The sequence below is a fragment of the Orycteropus afer genome, unplaced genomic scaffold, assembly GCF_000298275.1.
Source record: "Orycteropus afer afer isolate SDZICR_OR568_19922 unplaced genomic scaffold, OryAfe1.0 scaffold00024, whole genome shotgun sequence".
NCBI classification, from domain to species: domain Eukaryota; kingdom Metazoa; phylum Chordata; class Mammalia; order Tubulidentata; family Orycteropodidae; genus Orycteropus; species Orycteropus afer.
In genome coordinates, this window is record NW_006921611.1 from 7,699,186 (window position 1) to 7,721,561 (window position 22,376).

At 39.2% G+C, this 22,376-nt stretch overlaps 1 protein-coding gene across 1 annotated transcript in view; it reads left to right on the plus strand.

The window, feature by feature from the left end:
• The window catches only part of ADAM32 (ADAM metallopeptidase domain 32), a 448,014-nt gene that overhangs the window by 399,741 nt on the left and 25,897 nt on the right, over positions 1–22,376 (plus strand). The window contains exons 15-16 of the mRNA XM_007935060.1: positions 8,300–8,408; positions 10,467–10,650. Of these exons, the coding sequence (XP_007933251.1) occupies positions 8,300–8,408; positions 10,467–10,650 (293 nt within the window). The remainder of the gene's footprint in view (positions 1–8,299; positions 8,409–10,466; positions 10,651–22,376) is intronic.

Below are 22,376 nucleotides of genomic sequence, written 5' to 3' on the forward strand. Positions count from 1 at the left end.
CAATCTGATTCCTGTGTGTTCCATCTGGTGAAGTCCACGTGTACAGCCTCTGTTTGTGTTGTTGAAAAAAGGTGTTTGCAATAAACAAGTCGTTGGTCTTGCAAAATTCTACCATACGAGTTCCAGCATTATTTCTACAGAAGCTATGAGTTGGATCTGACTCAACAGCAGTGAGTTTATGGGCAAAATATTGAATGATGCAGGAAACATCAAAAGAACATAGAAGGAATACACAGAGTCACTGTACAAAAAAGAATTGGTCAACATTCAGCTATTTCAGGAGGAAGCAAATTATCAACACATCGTCTAATGTCCTGACTGCTGCTTTCATTGGCATCGATTGTAGAACCAAGCAACGTGAATTCCTTGACACCCTCAATCTTCTCTCCATTTATTGTGATGCTGCTCATTGGACCTTCATTATATTTACCTGAATTTAGAAACTATCTGAAGAATAGATTTGATGCATTGAACACCAATGATCAAAAACCAGGCAAGTTGTGGTATGCCATTAAGGTCATCATACATGAAGAAAGCAAACAATCATTAAGATGAGAGGAAAGGAAGAAAAGACATGAACAATGTCAAAAGAGACTCTCAAACTTGCAGTTGATTGGAGAGCAGCTAAGCAAATGGAAGAAATAATGAAATAAAAGAGTTGATCAGAACATTTGAAAGGGCAACTCGAGAGGACAAAGCATTATAATGAAATGCTCAAAGACCTGGAGTTGGAAAATGAAAAGAGGAGAACATTTTCAGTTTTTCTCAAGCTGAAAGAGCTGAAGAAAAAAATTCAAGCCTCGAGTTGCAATACTGAAGGATTCTATGGACAAAATAGGAGCTCTGGTAGCATAGTGCCTAAGGCATTTGCCTGGTAATCAGAAGGTCAGCGGTTCAAACCCACCAGCTACTCCTTGAAAGGAAGGTTGGGCAATCTACTTCTGTAGTGACACTGCCTTGGAAACCCAAGGAGGGGTTGCTATGAGTTGGATCTGACTCAACAGCAGTGAGTTTATGGGAAAAATATTGAATGATGCAGGAAACATTAAAAGAAGATAGAAGGAATACACAGAGTCACTGTACAAAAAAGAATTGGTCAACATTCAGCTATTTCAGGAGGAAGCAAAATATCAAGAATCAATGGTATTGAGGAAAGAAACACAAGCTACATTAAAGGAATTGGCCAAATACAAGGCTTCAGGAATTGATGGAATACCCAGTGACATGTTTCAACAAACAGATGCAGTGCAGGAAGTGCTAACTCGTTTATGCCAAGAGATTTGGAAGACAGCTACCTGGCCAACCAACTGAAAGAGATTGATATCTGTGCCCATTCCAAAAGAAAGGGATCCAATAGAATGTGGAAATAATTAGGCAATATCATCAATGTCACAACCAAGTAAAATCTTGCTGAAGATAATTAGATAACAGTTACAACAGAATATTGACAGAGAACTTCTAGAAATTCAAGCCAGGTTAGTAAGAGGATGTGGAATGAGGGATATTATTGCTGATGTCAGATGCATCTCGGATGAAAACAAAGAATAACAGAAAGATGATTACCTGTGTTTTGTTGACTATACAAAGGCATTTGATTGTGTAGATCAAAACAAATTATGGATAACATTACAAAGAATGGGAATTCCAGAACACTTACTTGTGCTCATGAGGAAATTGTATACAAACCAGGAGGCTGTTATTTGAACAGAACAAGGGGATACTGCATGGTTTAAAATCAGGAAGGTTGTGCATCAGGGTTGTATTCTTTCACCATATTTATTCAGTCTGCATGCTGAGAAGAAGAACATGACATCAGGATTGGAGGAAGACTCATTAACCACCTGCAATATGCAGATGATACAGCCTTGCTTGCTGAAACTGAAGAAGACTTGAAGCATGTAACAGTCTTCAGTATGGATTATACCTCAACATAAAGGAGACAAAAATCCTCACATCTGGAGCAATAAGCAACATCGCAACAAATGGAGAAAAGATTGACGTTGTCAGGGATTTCATTTCATTTGGATCAACAATGAACACACTTGGAAGCAGCAGTCAAGAAATAAGATGTCATATTGCACTGGGAAAATGTGCTGAAAAAAAAATATCTTTAAGGTGTTAAGGCCACCACTGGTCTGTCACTTTGTCATACTGTGGTGGCTTGTGTGTTGCTGTGAAGCTGGAGGCAGTGCTGCTGGTATTTCAAATACCAGTAAGGCCACTCATGGTAGACAAGTTTCAGCAGAGCTTCCAGACTAAGTCAGACTTGGAAGAAGAGTGACCATCCATTTCTCAAAGAATTGTCCAATAAAAACCTTATGAATTGCAATGAAACACTGTCTGATATATTACTGGAAAACTTCATGAATAACCCTGAAACATTGTCCTATATAGTGCCAGAAGATGAGCACCTCAGGTTGGAAGGTGCTCAAAATATGACTGGGAAAGAGCTGTCTCCTTGGAGTAGAGCCACCCTTAATGATGTGGATAGAATAAAGCTTTTGGGAGCTCCATTTGCTGATGTGGTACATCTCAAGAAGAGAACAGCTACAAATGTCAATTAATAATCAGTACATGGAATGTATGAAATATGGATCTAGGAAAAATTGAAGTTGCCAAAAATGAAATGGAACACATAAAGATCAATATCTTAGGCATTAGTAAGCTGAAATGGACTGGTTTTGGCCATTTGAGTCAGACAATCATATGATCAATTATGCTGGGAATGACAAATTGAAGAGGAATGGTGTGGCATTCATCATCACAGAGAATGTATCAAGATCTTTACTGAAGTACAATGCTGTCAGTGATAGAATAATATCCATATGCCTACAAGGAGGATCAACTAATACTACTATTATTCAAATTTACAAACCAACAACCAAAGCCAAAGATGAGGAAATTGAAGATTTTTTTACCAACTTCTGCAGTCTTAAATTGACCAAACATGCAATTAATGTGTTATCACTGTTGATTGAAATGCAAAAGTTGGAAACAAAAATCACCAGTAGTTGGAAAATATGGACCTGATGATAGAAATAACACTGGAGATTGCATGATAGAATTTTGCAAGACCAGTGATTTACTCATTGCAGATACCTTTTTTTCAACAATACAAATGATGGCTATACATGTGGACTTCTCCGGATGGAATACACAGAAACCAGATCGATCACATCTGTGGAAAGAGGCAATGGAGAAGCTCAATATCTTCAGACAAAAGAAGATGAGGAGCTGACTGTGGAAAACACCACCAATTGTTCATATGCAAGTTCAAGATGAAGCTGAAGACAATTAAAACAAGTCCATGAGAGCCAAAATATGACCTTCACTATATCCTTCCTGAATTTAGAGACCATCTAAAGAATAGATGTGATGCACTGAACACCACTGACTGAAAACCAGAGGAATTGTGGGATGACATCAAGAAAATCATTTATGAAGAAAGCAAAAAGTTATTAAAAAGCCAGAAAAGGAAGAAAAGACCAAAATAGATATCAGAAGATACTCTGAAACTTGCCCTTGAGCAGAAAGTAGTTAAAGCAAATGGAAGAAATGACAAGATAAAAGAGCCGAACAGAAAATATCAAAGAGCATCTCGACAACACAAAGTCATTTATTAAAATGAAATGTGCAAAGACTTGGGGTTAGAAAACCAAAAGAGAAGAACATGCTCAGCATTTCTCAAGCTTAAAGAACTGAATAAAAAAATAAAAGCTCTGAGTTGCAATATTGAAAGATTCTATGGGCAATATATTGAATGATTCAGTAAACATCAAAAGAAGATGGAAGAAATACACAAAAAGGATGGGTACCAAAAAGAATTGGTCAATGTTCATCCATTTCAGGAGGTGGTATATGATCAAGAACAAATGGTATTGAAGGAAGAAGTCAAAGCTGTACTGAAAGAAGCTGCAAAAAACAAGGCCCCAGGTATTGATAGAATACCTATTGAGATATTTCAACAAACAGATGCCACACTGGAGGCACTAGCTTGTCTATGCCAAGAAATTGGAAGACAGCTACCTGGCCAACTGACTGGAAGAGATCCATATTTATACCCATTACAAAGAAAGGTGATCCCACAGAATGTGGAAATTATTGAACAATATCATTAATGTCACATGCAAGTAAAATCTTACTGAAGATAATTAAAAAATGGTTGCAGCAGTATATTGACAGAACTTTTGAGAAATGCAAGCTGTATTCAGAAGAGGACATGGAATGAAGGATATTATTGCTGATGTCAGATGGATCTTGGCTGAAAGCAAAGAATAACTGAGATGTTTACTTGTGTTTTATTGACTAAGCAAAAACCTTTGCTTGGGTGGATCAAAACAAATTATGGGTAATATTGAGAATAATGGGAATTCCAGAACACTTGATTGTGCTCATGAGGAACCTGTACATAGACCAGGAGGCTGTTGTTCAAACAGAACAAAGGGATACTACATGGTTGAAAATTAGGAATGGAGTGCATCAGAGTTGTATCCTTTCACCATATTTATTCAATCTGTATGCTGAACAAGTAATCTGAGAAGCTGGACTATATTATGAAGAGCATGGCATCAGGATTGGAGGAAGACTTGCTAACAACCTGCGATATGCAGACAACACAACTTTGCTTGCTGTAAGTGAGGATGACTTGAAGCACTTTTGATGAAAATTAAAGACTTCAGGCTGCAGTATGGATTACATCTCAACATAAAGAAAATGAAAATCCTCACAACTGGACCAATAAGCATCATTACAATAAATGGAGAAAAGATTGAAGTTGTTAAAGATTTCATATTACTTTGTCCCACAGTCAACACTAATGGAAGCAGCAATCAAGACATCACACGACATACTGCACTGGGCAAATCTGCTGCAGAAGACTTCTTTCAAGTGCTGAAGTGCAAAGACACCTCCTTGAAGACTAAGGTGTGCCTAACCCAATCCTCATATACATGTGAGAGATGAACAATGAACAAGGAAGACCAAAGAAGAGTTGATGCTTTTGAGTTGTGGCATTGACAAAGAATACTGAAAGTACCATGGACTGCTAAAAGAATGAATAAATCTTGCCCTGGAAGAAGTGTAGCCAGAGCACTCCTTGGAAGTGACAATGGCCTGACTTTGTCTCAACTATGTTCATCCTGTTGTCAGAAGGAACCATTCCCTGGGGAAAGACACCATGCTTTGTAAAGTGGAGGGTCAACAAAAAAGGGGAAGGCACTCAATGAGATGGACTGACAGAGTGACTGCAACGATGGGCTCAGGCATAACAAAGATTATGAGGCTGGCACAGGATCAGACAGTGTTTCATTGTGTTGTACACAGAGTTGCTATAAGTCGGAGCTGACTTGACAGCGCATAACAACAATAACAACAACAAAGTGTTAAGGATCAAAGATGTTACTTTGAAGAGTAACGTATACTGACCCAAACCATGATATTTTCAATCACCTCATATCCATGTGAAAGCTGGACAGTGAATAAGGAAGGCCTTTGAATTGTGCTGTTGCAAAGAAAACTGAAAATACCATGGATTGCCAGAAGAATGAACAAATCTATCCTGGAAGAAATGCAGCTATAAAGCTACAGGAAAGTGAAAATGCCTAGACTTCATCTCACCTACTTTGGTCATGTTCTCAGAAGGGACCATTCCCTGGAGAAGGATATTATGTGGTGTGTGATATAGAGGGTCAGAGAAAACGGGTAAGACTCTCCACAAGATGTATTGACACAGTGGCTGCAATAATGGGCTCAAGTATAGCAAGGATTGTGAGGATGGAGCAGGACTGGGCAGTGTTTTGTTCTGTTGTACTACGACTGAGAGCTGTCTTGATGGCATCTAACAACAACAACAACAACAAAGTTTTAAATAGAAAATGTCACTTTGATGGCTTAAGGTGAGCTTGAACCAAATCCTTCTCTTTTCAGTAGCCTCATATGCATGCGATAGCTGGACAATGAAAAAAGAAGATAAAATAATTGATGTTTTGAATTGTAGTGATGGCAAGGAATATTGACTATGTAGTGAACTTCTAGAAAATCAAGAGATCAGTCTTAAAAAAATACAACCAGAATGCCCCTTAGAAGCAAGGATAGTGAGACTTGGTGCTGTTTACTTTGGACACATCCTCAGGAAAGAGCATTTGCTAGAAAAGGACATCATGTTGCTAAAGTAGTTGTCAGTTGCCATCGAGTCAATTACATGGTAAAATTGTGGACATGGGGAAACCTTCAATGAGGTAGATTGAAACAATAGTGGCAACAATGGACTTTAAACACCAAAGATCATGAAGATGGTGCAGGCCTGGGCAACATTTTGTTGTGTTATACATAAGCTTCCCATGAATCGGAGCTAACTTAATAGCAAATAATAACATCTCCCCTTGGAAAGCCAAAATTGATATGGAAGAAAGTGAGACCCTAATACTAGTGAGAGTGGGTTTTGTAGGGGGAAATTAAGTATAGGAGCTCAGTGGTACTTCTAGATACTGTTGATGGATTAATAACAAGTGGACTGGATGAAGAGCATTACTTTCAGCAGAATTCATTTGATTATTCTTTGACTAAACATATTTTTGTACAGTAGATCCTCAAATTTTGATTTTCCCTGCATAGTCTATTGGTGTTCAACACGCTTTGCATTGGCATTCCTTATATGGTGTCTCTGATTCATGATTGAACTGGTAAAACATTGTGAGCACACACAACTAACATTGCCTATCTTCTTGGTATCTATACTAGCTTCTTTGCTGAACCAATGTTTAGAGATGGCAGAAAGAGAATTACGGATAGGTGAAGAATTAAAAAGAATCATGGAAAGGAAAACATATAAGTCATGGAAGAAGAATGTAAACAGGAGGAACCCTCCTGATGTTAAAAGGGAGATGGAAACCAAAAGCCTTTGAGTCAATTCCAAGTCATAGCAACCTATAGAATGGAGTAGAACTGCCCTATAGGTGTTTCCAAGGTTGTAAATCTTTACGGAAGCAGACTGCTTCATCTTTCTCCTACAGAGCAGCTAGTGAGTTCGAACTGCTGATCTTTTAGATTAGCAGCTTTAACCACAGCACCACCAGAACTCATGGGATATGGATTAGATGGGAATTGACAGTGAGTATATAAACATCATCATAATCAATTATCATAACGATCCAATGTGGTAAATATTATTATGTACCTTTGTAGATGAGACAGTTAAGTTTAGAGAGGCTTGTTTTTGAGGTGACAATTGTGCTAGGCAGAATTCTTAGATACCTCCCAAGATTCTGCTGGTGTACATGCCTTGGATAATCCCCTCTCCTTGAATTGGGGAAGAAAGAGCTGTTAACTATGATGGAATATCATTGCTGTAATAAAATTACTTAGTAAAGGTGAGGAATTTTAAAGATGTAATTAATATCCATAATCAGTTGATTTTGAGGTAATCAAAAGGGAGATCATTCTGGGTGGGTCTGACCTAATTATTTGAGCCCTTAAAAGATGGGAGAAGTCAGAGACATTCTTGCTGAGTTTGAAGAAGTAAGTTGCCATGCTGTGAGAGGACCATATGCTTAGGACTTGAGGTCAGTCTCTAGTTGCTGAGAGCAACCCCTGGTAGACAGCTATCAATAGAGTGGGTACCTTAGACCCAACAACTAAAAAAACCTGAATTATACTAACAAGTGAGCTCAGAAGAGGATTGCAACTTCAGAAATGGCTGTGACCCTAGTCAACACTCGATTTTACCCTATGAGTTTCAGAGCAGAGAATCCACCTATGCCTTGCTGGACTTCTAAGTTATAGAAATTGTTACATTATAAATAGATGTTGTTTTAAGCCACTAAGTATGTGGTAATTTTTTACACAGTAACAAAAACTATTACAGTAATGGAAGAGATAGGTAAATATATAGGTTGGTAGGTTTGTCCCTTCAATTTAGATTTCCTGAGGATGCAATGACATTTCTTCAGTAAAGTATTACAGACCTGGCTTTTTATGAGTTCCCACTCAGAATCTAAGTGAACAAGTATGTTTTCTTGTGTTACCTCTCTATTGCATTTTATCACAGAGCCATCTCATGATTTATGCTTCTATAATAGGCGTCCCCATGTTATCATTTTTGATGGAAATCATTGAAAATGAGGAAAATGGAATATCCATGAGCATTGCCTTTTACTTTACTTTTTTTTTTTTTAATAACCTCACTTGGAAACTTTTTGAATTAGGTAATAATGGAGAAAAAGGCAAAGGAAACATATAATATGTGAAGAAATGGAGGCAAATGAAAGAGTGTTTGATCCAAATACATTTCTAACTTTGACAGGTTCAAGAAATGCACCATTTGCCTGCTATGAAGAAATCCAACCTCAACGTGACAGGTTTGGGAACTGTGGGTATGGCAATGTATATGGATATGAACCTTGTCCATGGAGGTATGTTATACAAATATGAAAGATACTTCTATTTTTTTAGTTCTTTTTCTCTCCCTCTTTAGTATGTCATTTACTCCAGTGGCTTCAAGTATCACATGTATGTGGTTTTGTTGTTGTTAGATGCTGTTAAGTTGGCTGCAACTCACAGCAACCCCATGTACAACAGAACGAAACACTGCCTAGTCTTGTGCCCCACCCAAATCCTTGCTATACTGGATGCCATTGTCACAGACACAGTGTCAATCCATCTTGTTGAGGGTCTTCCCCTTTTTCACTCACCCTCTACTTTACCAAGCATGAGAGCTCTTCTAGTTACCTAGTGCCACTCTGACAGAAAATATACCACAAATGGGATGGCGTTAACAAACAGGAGTTTATTCTCTCACAACTTGGAGGCTTTAAGTCGAAGTTCAAAGTTCCAGGCTCTAGGGGCTGTGTGAAAGCCCCTCGACCTTGGGCTTCAGCTCTGCCTCTTGCTCCCGGCCCACTGAAGCTAGAGGCATCTCTTTACTCAGACAGCTAGTGGCTGCTGAGGCTAACAAGCCCAAGTCCAACAAATAAAATGGCACAGTCCCAATGTTACCAAACCACACGGCAGGTCATTCATTCAAGTCCATTGAAAGTCCCAAGGTTGGCAGAGCATGGCGGGCTGCTGAACAACGACATGGCTACATGCAGGGTCCAAGCATGCTATAGACTAGAGACCATTCTCAAAGCTTCTCCTTATATACAGGAAGCAGACCACATCCCAAAGGCAGCTACTCAGCTGCTCACAGTAGATTCCACCATGGAGTTGATTACCAGTCTTATCATGGGGAATAACTACATCCAGCTGCCCGGCCATTCAACCAGGCCTAGCCAAGTTGACACACAAAATGAACTACCACAACAGCCTTCACATGTGTATGGTGAATTTCAAATCAAAATCTCCATCCCTGACATCTTTCCTGTGCTACAGGGTAAAATTTCTATCTCCTTTTTAAACAGTTCTGTGTAGGTGATAATTAGGCACCTTAATCCTGTCCAAGGAGCTCTGGTAGCATAGTGGCTAAGACACTTGCCTGCTAACCAGATGGCTGGCAGTTCAAACCCACCAGCCACTCCTCGGAAGGGAGGTTGAGCAATCCTACTTCTGTAGTGATACTGCCTCGGAAACCCAAGGAGGGGTCGCTATAACTCGACGGCACATAACAACAACAACAACAATCCTGTCCAAAATGGAAACTCATAATATCCAGTGCCCCTTTCATCTCAAAGCCTGCTCATTTTTCATTTATAAAAATAGTATCACCATCCATTTGGTTGCTTGCCCAAGCTGAAGACGGCCCAGTGTCTATACAGTGAAGTTCAGTTCCCCTTGCATCTGAAGAGTCAGCTATTTGATATTTTGGTAATTTGTTTATATTAAATATTTATTAAGAAACTGAACTAGTTACTTGTTAGTAAAACATACATGGCCCTTGTACCTATGGAATTTGTAAACTAGTAAACATATCGGTTAGTTTGGTAATTTCTTGGTCTTTCTTAGGATATTTCTTTTGTTTAGAAATACTTTACCATGCCTGTTGAAAATCTATCAACATGTCAGCATAGATTCAGGTGGCATTTTGTTTATTAAGTTTTTCCTAACTGGTAAATTAGAATATGTCCTCATCTTAAATTTCCACAGGGATTTGTTAATTTCATTTCATTTGTAGCACTTATATGAGATTTGTATTAAGCTTAGTATTAAACTGTAAGATGTTTGAGCATAGGAGTCACACTTATTCATCCCTCTACAGAGTATATGTTCAGAAAAAGATTAATTGAATAGATTATTTAACAGTAAATATATCATCTGCACAGTGAATAAACGACTCTCAGTACCACTGAACTTGGATCAGTGACTTTATATTTTCTTTTAGATTTTACTTTAAATGTTAACATTAAAGCATTACGTTCACTTTACATGCATCACCATAACTAGGGGAATCATTCTTTTTTGTCAAAGAAATAAAATCTAAAGCATTCTAATAAATGCCTAAAATACAGTAATCAGATTTTTTTTTATGTTTGCAGTGATCTTATATGTGGAAGATTAATTTGTACCTACCCTACTCGAATTCCTTTCCATAAAGAAGATGTTGCTGTGATTTATGCTTTTGTGCGAAATGCTTTATGTATAACTATGGACTTCAGATTCCATGTGTCAGTTCCAGATCCGATGGTGGTCCGAAGTGGCTCTCAGTGTGATACAGGGAGGGTAAATGATTTAAAATAAATTTTTAGAATTTAGTTTTATTCATTCATTTAATAAATATTATTATTTAAGTATTAAATTTTAATTCATTTATAGTGCATATAACCATAAATATTTGGAGGAGAAAATGAATAACTTTGGTCTCCATACAGTAAAAGGGAAAAGAGAATGATTTTCTTCAGAATTTCAATATTGTAAGCAGGGAAACAACCAACTGCCTGTGTATTGTACCGAGGAGGGAGAGATCTTGGGAAAACATTGTGGTTGAGTATGCCATAGTATGGAAACTCACTTTTGTTCTTGGAGAAGAAAAGAGGAATCCACTTGGTAATATGTTAGCTCTGGTGGCCCAATGGGTAAGAGTACAATTTAGATCAAGCTGTTTAGCATGAAATATTTTCTCTTATTTTTGACATTTTGCAAATTACCTAACTGGTCTAAGTTACCTCAACTGTATGCAAGTGGGGATAATAATAACATTTACACTATAGGGCTATTGAGAAGATTGAATGAAATAATATTATGCAGTGCTTTGCACAATGCCCAGGACATAGAAAGAGCTAAATACAGATTGGCTGTGAGTTCGAATTAACTTGAAAACATTTTTTTTATTGTTATTATGAATTTTTATCATTGTTGTTGTTAGGTGCCATCGAGTCATCTCTGACTCATAGTGACCTTATGTACAACAGAACGAAACACTGCCCAGTCCTGTGCCAGCCTCCCGATCCCTGCTATACTTGAGCCCATCATTGCAGCCACTGTGTCAATCCATCTTGTTGAGTGCCTTCCTCTTTTTCATTGATCCTCCACTTTACCAAGCATGATGTCCTTCTCTAGGGAATGGTCCCTTCTGACAACATTCTCGCTTCCAAGAAGCATTCTGGCTGTACTTCTTCCAGTACAGATTTGTTAGTTCTTTTAGCAGTCCATGGTACTTTCAATATTCATCACCAACACCACAACTCAAAAGCATCAACTCTTCTTCAGTCTTTCTAATTCGTTGTCCAGCTCTCACATGCATGTGTTGTTGTTGTTGTTATGTGCCATTGAGTCAGACTTGACTCATAGCGCCTCTCCTTGGGTTTCCGAGGTGGTATCACTATGGAAGTAGATTGCCCAACCTTCCTCCCAAGGAGAGACTGGTAGGTTTGAACCGCCAGCCTTCTGGTTAGCAGTCACATGCCTTAGGCACTACCAGAGCTCCTCACATGCATATGAGGTGACTGAAAATACCATGGCTTGGGTTAGGCACACCTTAGTCTTCAAGGAGACATCTTTGCTCTTCAGCACTTGTAAGAGGTCTTTTGCAGCAGATTTTCCCAGTGCAATACATCTTCTGATGTCTGGACTGCTGCTTCCATTGGTGTTGACTGAGGTACAAAGTAATATGAAATATTTAACAACTTCAGTCTTTTCTCCATTTGTTGTGATGCTGCTTATTGGTACAGTTGTATGGATTTTTGTTTTCTTTATATTGAGATGTAATCCATAGTGCAGACTGAAGTCTAGTCTTCATCAGTAAGTGCTTCAAGTCATCCTCACGTCCAGGAAGTGAAGTTGTGTCATCTGCATATCACAGGTTGTTAATGAGTCTTTCTCCAATATACTGATGCTGTGTTCTTCTTCATATACTCCAGCTTCTCAGATTATTTGCTCAGTATACAGATTGAGTAAGTGTGGTGAAAGGATACAACCCTGACACACTCCTTTCTTGATTTTAAACCATGCAGTATCCCCTTGTCCCGTTTGAATGACAGCCTCCTGGTCTATGTGCAGGTTCCTCATGAGTACAATGAAGTGTTCTGGAATTCCCATTCTTCTCAATATTATCCATAATGTGTTACGATCCACACAATTGAATGCAATAAAACACAAGTAAGCATCTTTCTGGTATTCTTTGCCTACAGCCAAGATCTATCTGACATCAGCTATGATATCCCTCATTCCACATCCTCTTGTGAGTCCAACTTGCATTTATGGAAATTCCTCTGTCAATATACTGCTGCAATCATTTTTGAATTAACTTCAGCAAGATTTTATTTGCATGTGATATTTATTAATGATATTGTTCTATAATTTCCACATTCTGTCGGATCACCTTTCTTTGGAATGGGTACAAATATGGCCACTCAGTTGGCCAGGTGCCTGTCTTTGAATCTCTAAACATAGGAAGAAGTGCCTCTAGCATGGCATCCGTTTGTTGAAAAGTCTCAATAGGTATTCCGTCAATTCCTGGAGCCTTGTTTTTCGCCAGTTCTTTTTAGTGCAGCTTCGACTTCTTCCTTCAATACCATTGGTTCTTGAGAATATGCCATCTCCTAAAATGGATGAACATCAACCAGTTCTTTTTGGTATAGTGAGTCTGTATTCCTTCCACCTTTCTTTTTCTTTTTTTAAAATGTTTCCTGCATTATTCAATATATTGCTCATAGAATCTTTCAATATTGCAATTCAAGGCTTAAATTTTTTCTTCAGTTTTTTCAGCCTGAGAAAGCCAAGCGTGTTCTTCCCTTTTGGTTTTCTAACTCCAAGGCTTTGAACATTTCATTGTACTAATTGACTTTGTCTTGTTGAGCTGCTCTTTGAAATCTTCTGTTCAGCTTATTTATTTTGTCCATTTGCTTTAGCTACTCTCTGTTCAATGGCAAGTTTCAGAGTCTCTTCTGACATCCATTTTGGTCTTTTTTTCCTTTCTTGTCTTTTTAATGACCTTTTGCTTTCTTTATGGATGATGTTCTTGATGTCATCCCACAAGTCCTCTGGTTTTTCATCACTGGTGTTCAATGCATCAAATCTATTCTTTAGATAGTCTCTAAATTCAGGAGGGATATAATCAAGGTCATATTTTGGCTCTTGTGGACTTGTTTTGTCTTTAGCTTCAACTTGAACTTGCAAATGAGCAGTTGATGGTCTGTTCCACAGTCAGCTCCTGGCCTTGTTTTGGCTGAAGATACTGAGCTTCTCCATTTCCTCTTTTGACGATGTAGTCAATCTGATTCCTTGTACTCCCTCTGGCGAAGTCCATGTGTATAGCCACTGCTTGTGTTGTTTAAAAAGTATTTGCAATGAATAGTCTTTGGTCTTGCAAAATTCTATCATGTGATCTCCAGCATTATTTCTATTATCAAGGCCATATTTCCCAACTACCAGTGATTCTTCTTTGTTTACAATTTTTGTATTTCAAGACCATATTTTCCAACTACTGGTGATTCTTCTTTGTTTCCAACTTTTGCATTCCAGTCAACAGTGGTAATCAACATAGCTTGATTACATGTTTGGTCAATTTCAGCCTGCAGAAGTTGGTAAAAATCTTCAATTTCCTCATCTTTGGCTTTGGTGGTTGGTGTGTAAATTTGAATAACAGTGGTATTAACTTGTCTTCCTTGTGGGTGTGTGGATATTATCCTATCACTGACAATATTTTACTTCAGGACAGATCTTGATACTTTCTTTGTGATTATGAATGCCACATCATTCCTCTTCAATTTGTTTTTCTTAGCATAGTAGATCATGTGATTGTCTGATTCAAAATGGGCAAAACCAGTCCATTTCAGCTCACTAATGCCTAGGATATCAATCTTTATGCATTCCATTTCATTTTGGACAACTTCCAATTTTCCTAGATTCATACTTGTTACATTCCATGTTCTGATTATTAATGGATATTTGCAGCTGTTTCTTTTCATCTTAAGATGTGCCACGTCAGCAAATGGAGGTAACAAAAGTTTTGCTCTATCCACATCACTAAAGTTGGCTCCACTCACAGAAGGGTCTTCCCCAGTCATATTTTGAGTGCCTTTCGACCTGAGGGGCTCTTCTTCTGGCACTATATTGGACAATGTTTCAAGTCTATTCATAAAGTTTTCCAGTAATATAGCAGAAAGTGTTTCAGTGTTAATGCATAAGGTTTTCACTGCCAATTCTTTGAGAAGTGGATGGTCTCTTCCATCTTCCAAGTCTCTCTTAGTTTGGAAGTTCCACTGAAACCTGTCCACCATTGGTAGTCCTCCTGGCATTTGAAACACTGGTGGCATAGCCTCTGGCCTCACACGGGCCACCACAGTAGGACAAAGTGACAGACAAGTTTTTCTCTCTTAGGTGTTCCAAACTGCTCTGTTCACTTCCTGGTCTTCCTCAGCCATTCCAAACCACCACTCTCTCTTAGCCACTTCAAACCTACTGGCTCATTATAAGTTATTATATTTGAAGTGGATCCAAGTCTAGAGAAGTCCTAGAGGGAATAAATTTACTTCAAAGTTTCTTTCAATTCCTGAACAGATCTTTGTTTGTGAAGAAATATAATACAGTATGAAGTGTAGGTTTTAAAAACAGATGCACCAAGATTTGAATTCTGACTCAGCGACTTACTTGCCAGATGATTTTGAACAAAATATTGAATATTGTTAAGACTTAAAAAACCCACTGCCATCAAGTCAATTCCAGCACATAGCAATCTTCATTGGGTTTCCGAAGTGGTAAATCTTTACCAAAGTAGATTGCTCCATCTTCCTTCCATGGAATGGCTGGTGGTTTTGAATCACCAACCTTCTGGTTAGCAGTCAAATGCCTTAGGCACTGTACAACTAAAGCTCCTTAGTTAAGACTTAGTATGCTTATACATGAAATATATGTATATGATCAGTTACTTCCTGTTTGATGCAATTGGTGAAGCACAAAACCAAAACAAATGACATTCAGTGCTGTTGTGTCAGGTCCAACTCATAGTGACCCCTCCTTGGGTTTCCTAGGTGGTATCGCTATGGAAGTAGATTGCACAGCCTTCCTTCTGGGGAATGGCTGGTGAATTTGAACCACCAGACTTCTGGTTAGCAGTCAAATGCCTTAGGCACTACGTCACCAGAGCTTCCTGGTAAAGCACTGGATTACTAATAACTGAAAGATTAGTGGTTTGAACTCACCCAAAGGTACCTCAGAAAAAAGGCTTGTGATCTGTTTCCAAAAAGTCACAACCTTGAAAACTCTATGGAACAGTTTCACTCTGCACACATGAAGTTGCTGTGAGTCAGAATTGATTATATGGTAAGTGGCTTTTTCTGTTTCTTAATGATTTTATAGTTTTAAGAAATTACTATAGGTAAAGTGTATGGCCTCATTAATAATGATTTCCTCTTCATGTCTAAGAATTATAAATGCCTCTTGTAGGAGTTATAGCACAGAGTACAGAGCAGATACTGTTAGACCATGGAGCCAAAACAAAAGGAAACAAAAATTGAATACTCAACAGATGGTTTGATATTGTTCAGTAGGTAATTTAATAAGAGTAAAAAAAAAAAATTTTATAACATGGACATTTTTTCTCAAAGGTAATGTGTAAAAATACATTTTACCAGGTAGTTTTTAATGATACTATAAATTATATATGATGAAACAGTCTTTGAAATTTTGTTTCTATAAGTTAATATACTTATGTAATACCAAAACTTGTTCCTATTGAGTTGATTCTGACTTATAGCAATCCTATTAGGACAGAATAGAACTGTTCCATAGGGTTTCCAAGGCTGTAAAACTTTATAGAAGCAGATTGCCACATCTTTCTCCCATGGAGCAGCTGGTAAATTTGAACTGTCAGTCTCTTGGTTAGCAGCCAGTGATTTACCTCTGTGCCATCAGGGGTAATTTACTTTGTAATAGGACTTTTCATCTCAGTTTTGGTTGAGGTAGGCAGACAATAGATAATACATTCCAAAGGGCATTGTTTGACAGCACCATCATGGGCAAGAAGGAATGAAAAGACTACTTAACACATGATAGGCTTAAAAACAGATTGTTTGGATTTAAAAAGGGTTTATAAGAACATGTCTTTGGAGAGAGTTCTGCTGTGCTTTATGATCTAAATGGAAATAATTTTCATATGTTATCTCATTTATCCTGACAATAAATCTCAAATTCTGTACAAAAAGTGTTATTGTACTTTTGTAAGCAAACAATAGCTTAGGAAATTGAGATTGTTGTACATAATGAAATTGGGAGTGTATCCTTAGTTCTCTTAAAAGATTTATACCTGAATTTTTAGTATATTCCATAATAAAACAAAACAAACAAACTCACTGCCATCGAGTCAATTCCAACTCAGCAACTTCCTTTGGGTTTCTGAGGTGGTATATCTTTACAGAAGTAGATTACCCAGTCTTCCTTCTGTGGAGTGGCTGGTGGGTTTGAACAGCCAAACTTTTTTTATTTTTTTATTTTAAGAGTTTGTTTTACATTCAACGTTACATGTACATTTAGTTTCACTCCCCATTTACCATATCCAACCCTAACCCAGTCTCCTCCCCTCCCTGCCCATTAACCCTCTCCCTATGCCTCTCATAGTTATGCACTCCTGTCTGTCTTGTATTACCTCCATGTGAATGTTGCCCCTCTGGTGCCCTGTGGTCTACTGCTCCAAGGGATGTATATCCATAGAGTATGTGGTGCATCCCTTGGGTTGAGTTGTCTGCATGTACATCTTGGTAACTATTCGCCTGGGAGCCAGCCACTGGGAGTGAGTTTTATTCCAGTTGCAGAATGTATTCCAGGTCCATAGTATTGGAGGTCTTATTAGATTCCATCCCACCAGTAATTCTGGTCATTATTGAGCTTTTAATTTTGTTGCACATTTTTCCTCCCGTTCTATCCAGGATCTCCAGATTTGATCCTTTCCTGAGTGGTTGGCATTGGTAGCCAGGCACCATCTAGTTCTTCTGGTCTCGAGGGCCTTCGTGTCCTATGGCTGATTGCTTCCAAATGCCCCCCTTTTTTTTTGCATTCTTATTTGCTTACAATGTTAGGAGACAATTAGATGCATCTTAGATGGCCGGTTGGAAGCTTTTAAGACCCCAGCTGCTACTCACCAAATGTAGGATGAGGAACAAGGCTTTTATGTATTTTGTTGTGCCAATTGAGTCTGGTATCCTCCAGTACTATGGTCCTGAGACGGTAGATCCGTTGGATCTCTCTCCCATAGTTTCTGGGTGTCTGTGAAGGATTTCTCTGTGTCTGTCTTCTATTGTTTCTGTAAGGACTACAGGTATTTTGTATCACTGGTATCTGTGCAACATTACCCTGTGCTGAATCTATCCTTGGTCTGGAGGACACTCCTGTTCACTGACCCCTATCTAATCCTGTCTTGTGTTTATGTTTATCTGTAACCTGGTGTTCAGTGTTAATGGTAACGCAGTATTATGGGCACATTGGTTGGTATTAGCATCTGTCCTATCTCCTATGTGCACAATTTAGTGTCCTCCCTTTTCCTAATGTTATCATGGTGGTCACAGACTCTTTCTATATATCCCTCCCCTTACCCACATTAGTGTGTGGGCCCCAGCTAGCCTGGAATTAATCCCTCCCCTTCCCTCCTCACCCTGGCAACCTAGAACGTGAGTCCCTTTATGCAAGCAAACCCTTTGTTCTGGCTACCTAATGCCGCTCTGACAGGAGTATACCACAAATGGGATTGTCTTAACAAACAGGAGTTTATTCTCTTACAATTTGGAGGCTTTAAGTCCAAGTTCAAAGTGCCAGGCTCTAGCGGCTGGGTGAAAGCCCCTCAGCCTTGGGCTTCAGCTCTGCCTCCAGCTCCCAGCCCACTGGCGCTAGAGGCTTTTCTTCACTCAGACAGCTGCTGACTGCTGAGGCTGCCAAGTCCAAGGTTGACAAGTAAAACGGCATAGCCCTGATGTTACCAAACCACACAGCAGGCTATCAATTCAAGTCTGTTGTAAGTCCCCAGGTTGGCATAGCATGGCAGGATGCTGAACAATGACATGGCTACATGCAGGGTCCAAGCATGACATAAGCTAGAGACTATCCCAAGGCTTCTCCTTATATATAGGAAGCAGACCACATCCCAAAAGCAGCTACTCAGCTGCTTGTGGTAGATCCCACTGTGGAGTTGACTGCCAGTCTCATCATGGGGAATACCTAAACTACCATCAGCTGGCCAGCCACTCAACCAGGCCCAGCCAGGTTGACATACAAATTTAACTACCACACCCTTCTTTGTCTTTTTATAGTAATGTGCTCATATGGTACTTGTCCTTCCACGATTGACTCATTTCACTCAGTATAATGTCCTCCAGGCTCAACCACATTGTGAGATGGTTCGTGTATCCCTCATTGTTCTTTAATGTAGCATAGTACTCCATTGTGTGTATGTACCATAATTTGGTTATCCACTCATCCATTGATGGGCATTCAGGTTGTTTCCATCTCTTAGCTATAGTGAATTGTGCTGCGATGAACATAGGTGTACATATGTCTGTTCGTGCGCTGTCTTTCACTTCTTTAGGCTATATTCCTAGTAATGGAATTGCTGGGTCAAATGGTATTTCTATTTTCAGTTTTATAAGGAAACACCATACTGTATGCCATAATGGTTGTACCATTTTACAATCCCAGCATAAGAGTTCCAATCTTTCTGCAACCTTGACAGCATTATTTTCTGTCCTGTTGAAGTTTGCTATTATTGCTGGTATCAGATGATAACTCATCGTTGTTTTGATTTGCTTCTCTCTGATGACTAATGATCCTGAGCAGTTTCTCATGTGTTTGTTGGTCACCAGTATATCATCTTTGGTGAAGTGTCTGCTCAACTCTTTTGCTCATTTGTGAATTGGGTTATTTGTCTTTTGGTGTTGAGGTGTTGAAGTTTTCTTTAGATTTTGGAGATAAGTCCTTTATCAGATATGTTATAGGCAAATATTTTCTCCCAATTTGTAAGTTCTCTTTTTACCATTTTGAGGAAGTCTTTCGATGCACATAAGAATTTATTTATTTGTTTTTTTTAATTGTGATTTGGTTGGAAGTTTACAGAGCAAATTCACTTTCCGTACAACAGTTCACACACACGTTGTCTCATGACATTGACTACAATTTACCTCAGTGCAACAGCTCCCCTCCCACTTCCTCCTGATATTTACCTCTTCCCTGTGTCCATCCCTCCATGCAGTCTTGTTCCCTAAACTGTCTCCCTGTACTTAAAGAGCTCCTCTTTCTCCCATGATTGTTTTTTCCAAGGAATGTATCTATCTCAGATACATGTTCAACTCATGCCTGTTTTTTGTTTGGCTGGAAGCCACAGGTATGGGCTCAGTTCCAGACCTGAAGGGCAGGTAGGGACCATAGTTTCTTCAGTGGTTCCACCAGGCTCTATCAGACCAACAAACCTGGTACCCCCCCCCCCTTTTTTTTTTTTTTTTTTTTTTTTTTTTTTTTTTTTTTTTTTTTTTTTTTTTTTTTTCTTATTAGGTGGGCCATCAATTTTCCCTTTTTTTTTTCTTTCAAATGATTTTGAGTTTTGTTCCACATTGTTCTCCCTCTCTATCCAGGATCTCCTACATAGATCCCCTCCAAGTGGTTGACAGTTGTAGCTGGGCACCATCTAGTTCTTCTGGTCTCATAGTCATATAGGCTGTGGATCGCATGGTGTACTGGTCATGAGGACCAATTGTTTCCATGAACCTTTGGTTTTCTTCATTCTTCTTTGCTCTGGATGAGGAGAGACCCATCATTGCATCTAGATGGCTGCTTGCAAGCTTTTAAAATCCCATCGCTACTTGCCAAAGTAGGAGGTGGAACAATGTTTTGTGTAGTGTTACGCCAGTTGATCTTGATGTGCCCTATGACTATGCTCCTGAGCCCACAGGTTCAACTACTCACTCCCTCTATGTAGCTGGCTGTGACCAAGAAGTGACTACAACCTTTTCCCTTGTCAGCTCCACTATACCCCTGGGAATTCTTACAGAACATACAAATATACTTGTAGAACCATTGTCTTCCAACACTATACATGGTCTTGGGTATACTCCCTGCTGCATAGACATACCTAATAGTTCATCCTGCTCACCCATCTATCCACATGTATGCCCATGTTTGCCTTCACTGACAATGCAGTACTGTATGTGCGAAAGGGTTCATCTTTGTTGTCTGCACCTCCCATGTACCTCTCTATGTCTTCCTCTTCCTCATTGCCACCATGTTGATCACTCACATTGCCCTTCTCTTCACCCAAATCAATATTTATCTCTATCTATATACAAACATTCCCTCCCCTCCCCTCCTTAGTAACCAACAAAGAAAATTTCTTCTATAGATAAACCTTTCCTTGACTTTTACGATAACAGACTAATACACCACCTGTCCTTCTGTGATTGACTTATTTCACTCAGCATAATGTCCTCCAAGTTCATCCATGTTATATAGTGTTTTGCAGATTCTACATTGTTCTTTAGCATTGTATGTACCATAGTTTGGTCATCCATTCCTCAGCTGATGGACACCTAGGTTGTTTCCACCTTTGGCTATTTAAATAGTGCTGCAGTGAACATGGGTGTACATATATATGTCTGTTCTTTTCATGGCTCTCACTTTTTTAGGATAAATACCTAGTAATGCAATGGCAGGATCAAATGGTATTTCTGTTTCCAACTTTGTAAGGACGCCATACTGCTTTCCACAGTGGTCGTTCCATTTTACAGTTCCACCAGCAGTGTAGCAGAGTCCAATCTCTCCCCATCCTCACCAGCATTTGTTATTTTCTGTCTTGTTGAACTTTGCTATTGCTAGGGCAAGATGTAGAACCATTGGCCAGATTTTGTCTCACCTATTTTGGTCATGTTGTAAGAAGGGACCATTCCCTGGAGAAGGATGTCATGCTTGGTAGGGTGGAGGGTCGATGAAAGAGGGGGAGGCCTTCAAGGAGATGGATTGATATGGTGGCTGCAATGATGGGCTCAAGTATAGCAGGGATTGTGGGGCTGGCACGGGATTGGGCAGTGTTTCGTTCTGCTGTGCATGGGGTTGCTATGAGTCGGAAATGACTCGATGGCACTTAACAACAACAACAGGGCAAGATGGTATCTCATTGTTGTTTTGATTTGCATCTCTCTAATGGCTAATGAGTGGGCCTAGAGTATGGCCTTGGGCCTAAGGCAGTTCCCTGCCAAGCACAAGGCTGGTGGTTCAAACCCACTAGCCGCTCCCTGCCACGTAGACCAGACTGTCTCTTTCTTAGGAGTTCTGGTAGCATAGTGCCTAAGGCACTTGACTGCTAACCAGAAGGCTGGCAGTTCAAACCACCAGCCACTCCTCGAAAGGAAGGTGAGGCAATCTATTTCCATAGTGATACTGCCTCAGAAACTCAAGGCAGGGTTGCTATGAGTCGGGTCCGACTCAACGGCACATAACAACAACAACAATGGCTAATGATCGTGCACATTTCTTCATATGCTTGTTGGCCGCCTGAATGTCCTCCTTGGTGAAGTGTCTATTCATGTCTTCTACCCATTTTTTAATTGGATTATGTGTGTTTTTGTTATTGAGGTGTTGGAGTTTTCTATAAATTCTAGAGATAAGTCCCTTGTCAGATATGTCATTGCCGAATAGTCTTTCCCAGTCTTTAGGTTCTTTTTTGACTCCATTGGAGAAGTCTTTGGAAGTACATAAAAATTTAATTTTTAGAAGATTCCATTCATCTAGTTTCACTTCTGCTATTTGTTTATTTTGGGTTATGCTTGATAGTCTATTTATGCCATATATTAGGGCCCCTAACATTGCCCCTAGTTTGTCCTTGAGGAACTCTATAGTTTTAGGTTTCACATTGAAGTCTTTGATCCATCTAGAGTTAGTTTTTGTGTATGGTGTGAGGTACAGATCTTGTTTCATTTTTCTGCAAATGGATATCCAGTATTGCCAGCACCATTTATTAAGCAAATATTCTCTTCCCC